General features: G+C 36.7%; 1 protein-coding gene across 1 annotated transcript in view; it reads left to right on the top strand.

Annotated features, from left to right (window-relative positions):
- Positions 1-13,645, top strand: part of PPP4R1 (protein phosphatase 4 regulatory subunit 1) — a 63,697-nt gene that overhangs the window by 14,755 nt on the left and 35,297 nt on the right. The window contains exons 3-4 of the mRNA XM_062570124.1: positions 216-351; positions 7,172-7,278. Coding sequence (XP_062426108.1) covers positions 216-351; positions 7,172-7,278 — 243 coding nt within the window. The remainder of the gene's footprint in view (positions 1-215; positions 352-7,171; positions 7,279-13,645) is intronic.

A 13,645-nucleotide genomic window follows, 5' to 3' on the forward strand; every position in this document is an offset into this window, starting at 1 on the left:
TGTATATATGTATATGTATGTATGTAAAAAAAAAAACAAAGGTGTAACGGGAGTCAGGGGAAGCTAGGGGAAATGATCAGAGAGGACGAAGTGCGGTATTTGGTAAACACATTTTAAACGAGGCCTTGCCTAGACTTCTGTATCTCAGACCAACAGACATCATTTTAGTGTTAAACTATTGTGATTATAAGGAATATTTCTGATGTCTCTGATAGTTGGTGTGGATGACTACAGCTCAGAGTCTGATGTGATTATTATACCTTCAGCCCTGGACTTTGTCTCACAAGATGAAATGTTGACACCTTTGGGAAGACTGGACAAGTACGCTGCAAGTGAGAACATATTTAACAGGTATGCTTTTTAAATGTCTTCTCTGGAGAACAGTGTACACATTATTCATCTGAATCAAATCTGACTTAAGTTAATTTGCATGAAATACAAATAATTAAAAAAACCATACTTTAAAAATTCTTTAGTTCACACTCCTCCTCCTGCTTGCTGCTGTACTCTCTACTTACAGAGAACAAAATACTCATGCTAACAAAAACCAAAATTTGCTTACCCGTTAAGTAACTGCAGGTCAGGAATCCTTGAACTTTTTCATGAACCATATCATGTTAGTTTTTGATAGACACTTCCATTCCTCTTGACCCAGGGCTTGTAGATAATTGTTAACTGTATCTGTAACTGTGTGTGTAAAGCAACATTAGGAAAATATTTAATGAAAGGTCAGGAGAAAATAGTGAACAGCACTGTAGCTTGCCATAGGAACCTGCATGTTTTTCAGATTCATCCTGATCTGTAGCCAACAGTTTGAGTACAGCTGCTTCTGGCTATTGAAAACAAGAAACGTTAAAAAAAAGAAAGTCTTATGTTGTCCTGTTAGTATTTTAGTTCAGGTTTTCCACTCTGTATTTCTCTAATGTTACTGAGTAGCTACAATGCTACTGCTTCATTTAAAAGCACAGGTATTGTAGAAGACTACACACAAACACATGCACACACTCTGCAAGGAAATGGAGATATTCAAAGCCAACATTTAATTGTAACTGTAAGTCGTTACCATATCACAGAAACACCTTAAGTATTGTTGAGATTTTCAGGTGTTTTGTTTTAACATTGTTTGACTTAGGCTTCAGGTACATCTTTAAAAAAGTATGCTTGCTTTTATGTTGGATTCTTAATTCAGGAATATGTAGAAGATAGGTCTATAATCAGCCATACTGTATTAAAACTCAGAAGTCTATAGCACATACCAATAAATCTACCTGAAAAGAGAGACAGTTCCTGAGCAGTAGGTGCTTCCCTTTGATCATTGTACTTTTTGAGGAATGGCAGTTGCCGTTTTCCTTCAAACCAGTCGTGGCAGACTGTCACCTGTCAGGATGATCAGTCTTGGCTATGAATATAGTTATTTTTAGGTTACCATTTTCTAGCCATACTGCTTCCTGTTCTGAAGTACTTCCTTGCTTTTCTCATAGAGAAGAATATTACTTGTAAGGGAATTTCAGAAGAGTTCTGTTGAGACTAGTGTCGGAATCTTAGTAGAACCTTCTGGAGGTGGGACAGACTTCATTGCATTTTCAGCTGTGAAAAAGCTTATTCCTTTCTTTTGTCTGTCAAAACCAAATCTCTTTGTAACAAGGTATCTCTTGTGACTGAATGGGGACAGATCTGGAAACACTGTAACTGTCTCTCATCCTGTAGGCATCCTCCTCTGTGGAAGAGGCTCATCTAAGTCCCAGTATTGGCCATGGTGACTGTCAGATGTCTCAGGATGCTTTCTAATTGTCTGCTTTTCAGCTACTCTCTGAAAAATACCTACTGTTTTTTGAAATGGTTCAACTTTGAAGTACTGGTAGAGCAGCACTCAGCAGTCACTGAAGATGTGTTGGATCAAGAAGAAAGATAAGCGTGTGTATGTGTGTATATATGTAACAGGTTATCAGTGGCACGTTTGCTGTCTACAATGTTGATGAAGCCTGGACCTAAACATTCTGTGAAACTTGTGTTTGGCTAAAAGAAGTGTTCCTCTGACTATGACACAGGCATATGGCTTCTTATATGGTTGGTAGAAGGTAGCTTTCTTGTTTTGTAGACTCCAGATGGAAGAGAGCAGACATCAGAAAGGAGGATTAGCTGCACCCCAGGTGACAACGAATGATTTTAATGTGACTATTTGATTCTTAGTTCTAGCAGTCACATATCTACCTTCGTTGTATATGTCTATGATTCTGGAAAATAATCTAGATATCTTTAGAATATATGCTCTGTGGCAGAATGAAGTTCTTTAGGAACTGAGAGGCAATGTGCAGAAATTAAACCACAGGAAGTTCTGCCTGAACATGAGGGGGAATTTGTTCACTGTGAGAGTGACGGAGCACTGAAACAGGTTGCCAGAGAGGTTGTGGAGTCTCCTTCCCTGGAGATATTCGAGGCCTGCCTGGATGCAACCCTGTTTAACCTGCTCTAGGTGACCCAGCTTGAGCAGGGGGGTTGGACTAGATGATCTCCAGAGGTCCATTCCAACTGTACTAATTCTATGATTCTATGAGAAATCAGTTTCTTTTTGAGGAATTGAAGGTAATAGTGAATTCTTAGAAATCTCTCTTGGGACCGTGCTGTAAGCCTTTCCTCTTCTCAACCATGTTTAGCAGGGATAGGGCCATCATTTTACCATGTAGCTGACAAGTAGGATTTGCATGCAGAAAGCACCCCCACTGTAACAGGAGGATGCTGTTTTCATCCCTCTGTGCTGCACTGCATATCAAGAACTTCTCTAATGCAGTATGGTTGGTGGGATATTGATAATCATATCAAGACCATCCTTAAGCTTAAGAAAATACCATGCCTCATTTTCAGTTAGGTATGATCAGAGTATAGCCGACAAGTTGATTTAGAATTTCATCATCCTCAGCTGCCCTTTTTTCTCCCTCTCCCTTTCCTTACATCTATGCAGCTTAGCCCAGTGTAAGCCTCCTCTTTTGGGGTGTTTGGTGGACACTGGCAATAAGAAAATGCCGAACTCAAGCCAAAGCAATAAAGCTGTAATGGAATTAATTCTGACTATATTTCTCAAAGAACTTGTCGTTGTAGGATAAATTAGATTCTTTCTCCTCTTTTCTAGCTTCTCTCTGAATTATCAGAGAATAAATTCAGTAAAAATGAAACAAAACCCCCAAACACATTTTTGCACGCAAAATTGTAGATACATACATACCAAATAAAAATTATTCGAGTTCAAAATTTCATAAAATATGTAAAGTTTACCTTAGAAATGTATCTTAAAATGATGTTAATATAAGTTGAGCTATCAAATGTCTTAATTTTCCCAACCCACTAGCAGAAGTCATTGTTTCAGAAATATTCCTTATATTTATAAAGGCTAAGAGGGCATGTACCACTTGATGTGCATCTAGCCTTTCTTTTAAGAAAGGTACAGTAATGCTCATTTTGAAATTTGGTGTTGATTCAGAATATCTTCTGAGATTATTTGGGGAAAAAAGTGCCATGCTAAGCTAATAATGTCATGTAAATTTGAAAAGCCTTCAAATTTTAATTTAGAACTTATACATAAATGTGAAAAGAAAAATGAATGTTGTCTTTCCTTCTCTCTCGCTCTCTCTTTTCTGTATGCTTATTGGCTAAATGCAGCTCCTGTACAAATGAACTCTCTGCTGTTTATATTTTATGGTAGAAAATTTTTAAAGAAAGAATTATGTAAAAACTCTAAATTTATTTGTGATTGGGAGACCTCTGGTATGCAGTAGTTATACCTTCTAGAAGGTACGTACTAGAAGGTACATCAACCTCATTTGGAATCTGTACTGAGACAAAAGGAGTTTAAATGAGCCAAGCAAAGGTATTTATAACTCTTCTTTGAGTGTATCATTGTAAATCCCAATTATATCCTTGTGTGCAGAGTCTTTGAAATATCTGTGCCCTGCGTGTGAACATAAAGGCAGGGTGTTTATAATCTATCTCTGTTTTCTCCTGCTGCTAACGACAATGAAGTGGTGCCTTTAAGATGCCCTAACTGTGAGTCTGTCAGTTTTCTAGCTCTGGACAAGCTCTCTCCATGCTTGCTCCTGAAAACTTGAACAGATGAACTTGAAGTTTGCTAATTGTCTTCCACTTCTGCATATAACAGCTAAAGTGTTTCTGATGCATGCTGTACTCTAAGCTTCAGTGCCTACTCTTTTTTTTGGCTAGTTACCTATTTAATGTACAAGTGGTTGCATTCCTGCTTAGGTGGCAGTTGTATACCAAAGATGTATATGACAAATAAATAAATAGTTTTGACTGAGAGTTTGCAGTTGTGGAGTTACTGATTTGAAGCTTCACTTGCCAGACAGTGTAGCAAAAGTTTGTTTCGACCTGGAGGAGTCAGGTACCAGATCTCACTGCATGGGAGAAAAGATATAGCTCTACCAGTTGGAGCAATGAAGACAACTGTGTTGGTGCTGAGAATTTAATAAATAAGCCTTACCTAGTTCAGGATAGGGTTTGTGTTCTCATCTCCTTCTTTTGAAGAGAAGGTTTGTGGCTTTTAGCTTGCATGGTATATACTTCTGTGTAGCCATCTTGTAGCTCACAGGAAGTACCAAAGACTCACAGTGGGATCCAGCCACGACAGGTCAGCATACTGCTAGCAAGGCTCATGTGGTGAAGAATCTTTTTAAAATGCTCAGCATGGCAGGGGCCTGTTCCTAAGTTCCCGTGATCCCAATAGGCTGTAGCTCTAGTAATTGTTGTGGTTCTGTTTTCATATATGAATGTCCATCCGTCCCTGTCCTTACAGGTGGAATGTTCTGTGAGTTCAAATGTCAGGTAGAGATCCAGACTTGGTCATTGTGCCAGACAGACTGGATGTTGTCTTAACATATGCTGTGTAAGGAGTTTATTTCTAATGGGAAAATTTAAAGAGTAGAAAGTGGCAAGAAAGCTCTGTCTGAAACAGAAGAGGTGCTTGAGGTCATTATTTATAATTTATAGTTCTTACGGAGTCACGAGCATAAAAGGTAATATGCAGTACATTTAATGTGAAGTATATTATTTTAGAAGTCAGTTCTGTTTCCAGGCCTAGCCTGCAGCAGCATCTGAGGGTTTGTTCTGATTCAGTTGTGCAAGGAATTGGTGAGCACTACTTATAGCTAGATGTGCTGACATTCATTCTCTAGTCAAGATTGTTGCATCTGCATCAATGGTCTCAAATTTCCAACTCAGCAGGTCAGTTGACTTCAGTTGACTTCTCTCTCTCTCTCTCTCTCTCTCTCTCTCTCTCTCTCTCTCCCCCCCCCCTCTCTCTCTCCCCCTCTCTCTCTCTCCCTCTCTCCCTCCCTCTCTCTCTCTCTCTCCCCAAAATTGTATTTGATATGTATGAAACACATGCATCCAGGCAGGCTGGCATATGAAATACACTTCATTGGTTCCCCTTCTCTTTTCAGAGGTGTCCAGGCCTTTGAAAGAACAAGTCAGCTCTGCTTCTGGGTTAGTGTGTCACGTAGTATGTTTCTCTAGCTGAAGTTCAAACTGAAAATTAAGTTCTCTGTCTGGAAACATTGCATTTTTACGAAGTTGAAAGTCAAATAGAATGAGCAAAAGGAGTTTTTTTTAAGGCAACGAGTTTTTGCATCTTGTTTTTTAGATATTTTCATCTATGTTTTAAAACACTTTCATCTAAAATAGTTTTGGAAGTTGCAGTGTGAAACACATAAATTACTGTTTTCCAGTTTGAGAAAATTTAAATGTCTGCTTAGTTTTGGACATTCTTGAAAACTCAGTGAATTTCTCTAGTCACATGGAACTGTAGAGTTCACAAGGTCCCCTGTGCACCGGAATGTAACCCTCTGTTTGTTAGCATTTTGTGGCAACATTCCCCATTTGTTTCTCAGTGTGAGAGAGTTTGTCTATGCATCTGCTGTTGATTACTGCCTTTCTGTTTGTCAGCAGTGTTATTTCCAGGCTACCTTCTGACAGTGTTTCCATTGGTCAGTTTTGGATATACCTGGCATTTGTCCTGTGCAGTTTCAGCATTTGGATAAATTGCTCAGGTGCAGCAGATGAGCTAGCAGTGTATTGGACAGTGTTACTTGGTCCATTCAGCTGTTGCAGTAATCCTGATAGCTCTTTGGACTAATGAACGGGTATTCAACACACATTGCCCAAAAGGGCAAAAAAAATGGCATTAAAGAGATGAGATAGCCATGTGCCATTGCAAGCTGTTGTTGAGCAGGAAAGCTAGCTGACAGAGGTTGTCATCTATTGCTTAAAAATTTTAATGTTTAGGGCTCCCCATGTAACTGATGGGTGTGAATTTGTACCATAGGATGAAACAGTAATAGGACAAAAATCCAGATCTGATTTCTGCCTGGATGCAACCCTGTCTAACATGCTCTAGATGACCCTGCTTGAGCAGGGGGATTGGGCTAGATGATCTCCAGAGGTCCCTTCCAACCTTACCAATTCTATGATTGTATCTTGTCACAGACAAGTTAACCCTTAAAAATTTCTCATGACTTGGAAGTAGGAACTGAAACGATTCTGACTTGTTTCATTAGTTATGTAAGTAGTGTTTTATCACTTAATTTTCATTTGCTACTTTGCTGAATGTATGTTCCAGAGCACACATGCTTGTGCATGTGTTCTGTTTATTTTCACATTGTGTACACATTGCTGTGTGTCATATTTGAATGAAGCGTAACTTTAAATGTCGTCATTTGTTTGGAAATCTTCAACTTGAGCACTCATGCTTTCATTTGTGAAAATAAGCTTATAATTCTATTTAAAACTGACAGTAGTGATATTGCCTTGCTCTATGAATCAAACTAGGGAATTTAGAAGTGGAAGGAAGGCTGATACTTTCTACATTTAGCTCCTGTATGTTCACTCGACAAGTAATTACCATTTGTTAGCTTTGTGACTGGTTTCCATTATCCTTGTAAACTGAAGGGATATTTCCAGTGTTACATTTGAAGTTAACAGTTCTTTAGGATTATGGTGAACATCACAGTTCAGTATTCCTAAAGCAGTACTAATTAAAGTTACTGAGTTAAAAAGGAAGCTATGCAAAATTTTACTGTTTAAGAAACTTTTATAATTGCATGACTTCTCGATTTAGACATGTTTCTGGACACAAATAATGCTCTTTTTATTCTTTCTTGTAAACTAGGCAAATGGTGGCTCGAAGTTTGCTGGACACTTTGAAGGAAGTCAGTGATGATGAAAGAGATTGTATTGCTGTATTGGAGAGGATCAGCAGACTAGCTGATGATTCAGGTAGGTAGTATTAAAGATGATATTGTGTTAATCAGAGAAAATTGGAGCTGCTGGACTTGGACCAGTGTAGTTTCTCTTACTTTTTTCCGTATGCATCATAGCTTTCTTACAGAATGCAGTAAAATGCTGTAAAATTCCCCTTTTCTGATTCATCTTCCCAAAGATGACTATCTTTTTGTTTCCTTGCTATTTTCCTCAACAACATTAAGCTCCTTCAAAATACAGGTTTAGAGCTTTTAATCAGTATGTTTTGGAATAGATTTTTATTATGTACTTATTTGACTGATCAGCAAATCTATGTGATTAGTTTACAATTTGTAGATGAATTTCTTGCCTCATGAGAATCATGCAGAATTCTCATTAGTTTTGATAGAATTTGAATGCTGAAGTTATTAAAGACTAGTCACTTACAGGTGATGTTCAAGATTGGTCCCAGCCGTGGGACCAATGATTTTTTTTTTTTTTTTTTAAACCAGATACGAAGATAAAAGGCAGGAGGAATTGATAGAAAAGGTACAGGTATACTTAAGTAATGAGTGGGAGGGATTTGTAGGGAGAGAAGGGTTTTGTTCATGAATATTTTGAGATATTGGGTGTTTGGGATAGAAGATAAGAACTAGAAGAAGAATGGGAAGCATATTAAAGAGAAAGTACTTAAAAGAGGAAGAAAGAAGTGGAAGAGAAAAGTGGGGAAAATTATGTGGACAGAGCTGCAACAAAATTCTGGTTGAAGAGGCTCTTGAAAGAGTTGAAGGGCTTGAATTTGACATAACACTGTGCTGATATCATTGAAGTACCAAAAAGAGGAAAAAAGGGTTTAGCAGAAGAGCATCAGAGAAAATCTGATCTTCATTCTTCTGTCATTTTAGGAATGCTGTGGAGATAAGCAAAATTTGTATTAAATCTTCTATGAGAAGAACATTTATTTCTTCTGTTAAGATTTTTTTGTTTTTCCCTTCATCTAGAATTGCAGGAGATAATGCTTTGCAAGGATAAAGTATTCTGTAAAAATCTACTATCTTTATTTTAAATACACATTTTGATTTTTTGGGGGAGAAAATGTCCTTGTTTAGCAAGGAAAATAATGTCATGTAAACATTATATAATCGTTTTCAGTACATCTCCAAGGATTCTTTAAAAGAAAAAAAAATCAGTGTTCATTTAAAAATTATATTTTTAATCAAAAACAATGGCATGCCACTTTCTAGGGAGCTTTCCTGGCTAAGCTCTGATTTGGAATCTATACATGTGTACAGCATTGGTTTGTGTGATGTTTTTAGGCATTGATCATCACAGACTTTATGAAGCTTCAGTTTGTTTTGAGTCCTGGAAATAGGACAGGTATGTCCAGGGGAAAATGGTCTTGTGCAATAACTTAGTAGCTGTAGGCTTTCATTTGTGACCAACTGAGTATGTCAAACTGAAGTTTGTTTAGGTAGAAAGGGAGCAAAAACCAAGAGCTGAGCTAAATCCAATTCGTATAACTAACATCTTAAAAAAAAAAAAAAAAAAAAAAAGGTGGAGTATGTTTTTAGTCAGGGTTGACATTTTCTCAGCGTCAGTAAAAGCAACATTTCAGGCTTTTCCTGCATTGTAGAAGTTGTCTCAGATCTGCCAAACTAGTAGCGCTGGATTCTGTAGCTGCCCCACAAATTAAATTTCTGCAAACTTAACTGTGAGTTTCAGGCCTGGAGCAGTTGCAGTATTAGACTTAGCCTGTTTGTATAAGACAGGTAATTAGAATAATCCTTATGTCTTAAATCATATGAAAATTCATTAGGAAACTAAATCTGCTTTTTGTCTTTCTAATGTATTTGCTTGGCTAGTATTCAAACTACAGTCCAGTGGTGTTTTTTCATGTTTATTTCATTTTTTTTTAAGATTGCTATTACTAGAATTGTTTTCTATTTTTCTCTTACCTGATGCTTTTTTTATCCAGTTAGGGTGGTGTGTGTGGGTGGTTTTTTTTTTTTTTTTTTTTTTTTTAAGGTGCTCTGTAGGACTTAAAATTATTAACTTTGGGTGGAATGGGGGGGTTGCGGGGTATTTGTAAAATTATTTGTGTGTTTTGACTTGCTTGGTCAAAGCCAATTGTCTCTATAGTTAGAACCATCCTGGAGTCAAATTTTTGTGTTTGAAAACAAGAATAAATAAAATCCAGAAATATGTGAATTGTTGGGAAATCAAACTAAACTAAGTACAAGCCTTCTTATTTTTAACAGGTTATACTCTTTAGTCTCTCTTCTTTTTTTTAATAACTTTTTGAGATTTTTCATCTCTTTGTCAAGTTAAGTCAAAGAAGATGAGACTTTTTTTTAATAGTATTTAGGATTATGAGGTTTGAATTGAAAAATTTGTGGAATACACAGATTCACTGCAGCTATTGTCTAAAATACAGATACAGCAATGAACAAGAAATATCACTGTCCTAATGTCTGAGCAGTCCTCTGCCTTGCAACTTCTGAAGTCATGTAGCTGGGCTGATGTTTTTCAGACATGGTCTCTACTTGAAAAAGAAGCTTTTTTTTTTTCCATCACACCTATTTCTGTGTTTGAGTGCAAGAGAATTTCAGTCTCACTAAAACAGTTAAATTTAGTCTTCATTTTATGGGATCAGTATGATTTACTCAAATCTTGGCACACTAACTGACTAGCCATGACCTAAATTTTTTAAGGCATTGTGACAAAGGGAAATATTAAGACTAAAGTTATTCTTAAAATGAAGGTTTCTTTGTGAAGAGGAAAAGAAATTATTATTATAAAGTTCTTGCATATATAAAGAATACTCTATGATGTTTTATCATCTTTCTATCTTTCTATCAGCAGCCAGCCTGTGGTTTGCATGTGGACAGGTAGTTAATTGCAGTAGTGTTGTGTGTAAAGAAGAACTCTGACTACCATTGTGTGATTAAACACATTGTATGAAGTGGGTCCCCTCTAGACAGAACAAAAGCATTCTGGATGCTTTCTAATGAACTGGTTCCAGGTTACATTGTCTCATGCGGTTTTACAGCCTTGAGATAACTAATACAGTTCTATTGGAAAAAAATCTCACTTCAGATGGTGTTAAAGATGATACTGCCAATTATGATGTGCCGAGGAAACACAGGAATTGCATTGTCCCAGTATCACACCCTTCTGCAATCTGCAGCAACTAATAAACTAATGGCTATTTCAGTGGAGGAAGCTTATCTGTGGCAGCTGAGAAATAATCAGCCTTCCCACTTGCTTCCCAAAGAAACTTGTTCTCCAAATCTCAGTTGTTTAGAGGGTTTGTTCTTTTCAGTGTTTGTTTTCATTGCTGAAGTTGCATGTTACTGCTAAGTCTGTGATTTTTTTTTTGTTGTGGGGTTTGGGTTTTCTCTGTCGTTCCAAACGCTAGGCTTCTGTACTGTCTTTGTTAATGAGTTACCTTCAATAGTTACAGCTATCTTAAAGAATGAGATACCTTGTATTGATTTTTGAATTTAATTAATTACTGTTTAATTTTTCTGCTTCTTCAGGGATATAAGCATGGCTTTTTCAATTAAATGTTTTTGTTGTCTTTGAACCTGTAGAGGCTCAGTACATGGCAAAAGTTAATTTATGCTCCAGGAATCTTTGTTAGTGTTTGAAAGGTTATGTTTGTAGTGAAACAGCAGGCCTTCTTCATTTTCAAATATCTTTTCCACTAGATTTTCTAGACTGGCTGCAGACTTCTGAGAGTTTCAGCAAGGCACTTTTTCTTTCATCCATGTAAATTAGTATTATCCAGACACTTCCCCACCACCACCAGCTTGTATGTGACTTATGTGATACAGAGTATCATCATTATGTGCACAACTACTGTTAACTCAGCTGGAATTGAAACATTGGAATTTTGCTTAGTGCATTTCAGAACTAGGCACGAGCAGCTTTAAATTTAGTTTTGTGGGATTATTTTTTAAGCAGGAGAGACTGTATATCCATTTCTAAAATGTATGTAGTATTTTAATGTACTATAAAATAGATGCATATAAATATTTTTCTAAAGAAATGACAGATAAAAAGAAAATGACTCTCTGGAAAACCAGTGCTTATTTATTGGAATATAACTTACTAGAAAATTTTCTGAGTGAGTAGTAGTCTTCCCCCGCCCCACATAGAATTAGTGATGAATGCAGTTTGCAAAACAAACTAATTAATAAAAAACTGTTAGACTAATCAATAATTAGCTTTTGAAGCTGTGTAATCAGGCTTAATATGGATAGTCTCTCAACCTTAATTACTTAATAGTATGCTTAATCTATAGCAGTAACACCATTTCAAGCACGGCTGTTGGTGTAGTGGGAGGTGCTAACAATACCTGCCCAGTAGCAAATATTACAATATTCCATTTAAGAAAAACTTTGTGTTTAAGTAATATTATGGGGACACTAATATGCCCCCTTCCTGGCTGCCAGGAGTTCAAAAAAATTTTTTTTCCTCCATCTTCAGTTTTTCCAGAGGTATTCATACTTCTTCTTCCACCTCTAGCTATGTTATGATTCTCTCCCCACTCTCCAACAGATGTGACCCTGATTAGTTACTCTGTATTTCACTTCTTGCTCTGCCAGTCAGCATGGAAGTCCATTTCTGGCTAGTAAGACGGGGGGGGGGGGGAAAAATGACTACTGAAGGAGTGAGGAAGTGATATTCCAACTACTGAAGGAGTGAGGAAGTGATATTCCAATAAATAAGCCCTGATTTTCCAGAAAGTCACTTTGTTTTTATCTGTCATTTCTTTAGAAAAATATTTATATGCATCTATTTTGTAGTACATTGAAATACTACATACATTTTGATGGACATCTGTGTTAAAAGGGGGAGGCTCTGGTTACAGTATCTCTCTCTCTCTTTGTATTTTACCTTGTCCAGATTTTCTTCTGTCTACAAAAGAAGTAGGAAAGTTGGAGGGACAGATGAAACAGGAAATCAGAGAAATTGAAAGGGAAAAGGTAAATGAGCCTAGAGGAGAAGAGAAAGTGGTATATGGGAAAGAAAGAGACAAATTTAATAAACTCTGGAATTTATTTTGTTTAGGCTTTATCTTTGACCATGCAGATTCCACCCAGTTTAAGATAATTTTGCTAATCTGGTATTGCCATGTTGCTGTTTGTGGTCTTTAGTGTGCTGTAGACTTTATAGTCAGGCTGAATGTAGAAGTGGGTGCCCCTAGTAGGGGCTGGGGGATGTTGGTTGGCGTGAAAGTTTTCCGTAGTGCTTGTTTCTACACAGCACATATAAATCAATATTTTCACTTGTTCTTCATCAAAATATGTTTTTTTTTGATAATGGAAGAGTAAATGTAAAACTATGCATTCATCCTGATCTTATCTGTTCATTACCCTTTAATAAGAATGAAATTTATTTTCAAAGGTCCTTAAAAAATTCAGCAAAGTTACCAGTTAAAGTAGAATTAACAACACCATTAGTTACTGTTCACATACTGTTCACATTTTTTACAACAGAAGAACCTTATTTCCCCTACATTTGTGAGGGTCTGTAGAGTGCTGCTTTTATTCCAGAATGGTCATTTGGGGATAATGAAAGCTGTGCAGAATTTCTTGCAAACAGTGTATGTGTTGCAGAATAAGCTATTGTGAAATAACTGTATAGTTGTGAGTACTTGGCTCTGGAATAATCGCTTCATTTACAAATAACTGTTCTGGAGTAATTATTGTTCTGGTATTGTTCTTTGCAGCTCTGCAGTAATTCTCTTTTCATTTCCAGTGCAGCTCACCACAATGGTTCAACATTTTAGGGAAAATGAAAATACTTTTCATGGGTGGGGAAAGAGCAGGTAATGACTTCAGCACTTCTGGGAGTCAGTTTGGGATATTGGTTTACATGGATGGTTGGTAAAATGGTAAAAACTGAAAGTTGATGTATGCAGACCAAAGTCTGCCCAGGTTCTTGAGATGTTGGAGGAAATGATTGGTTTCAGGTGATGTGGAGATTGAGGGAGGTAAAAATTCTTCACTGTATTTTGGAAACTTCTTTTCAAATTTATTTCCCAAAGAGGAGAACTGAACCTCCATTTTTACTTTATTATTATTTTAGTTTAGCTTAATTTCTAGAACTCAGTTCAGTAATTCTGTGTCTAGAGAATGCATGAGAACTGACAGAATGAAATAAAGTGCTTATAGGTTAGAAAAATAATTATAAAAGTGTGGCTGCTTCTGAATTATTTCTTTTTCCAAATGTTTTGTGTTTGACAAATTGCAGTTTTTTCTAGTAGCTTGCTACTCTAAGGCACAGGCTACTTTAAGATAGTCTGAAAAGAAGAACATTTAAAAATACATACTGTGCCAAAATGGAAAAATATTGTTCCAAGCAAATGTTATGGAGAACCTAATCATACACAGTA

The sequence above is a fragment of the Rhea pennata genome, chromosome 2, assembly GCF_028389875.1.
Source record: "Rhea pennata isolate bPtePen1 chromosome 2, bPtePen1.pri, whole genome shotgun sequence".
NCBI lineage: Eukaryota > Metazoa > Chordata > Aves > Rheiformes > Rheidae > Rhea > Rhea pennata.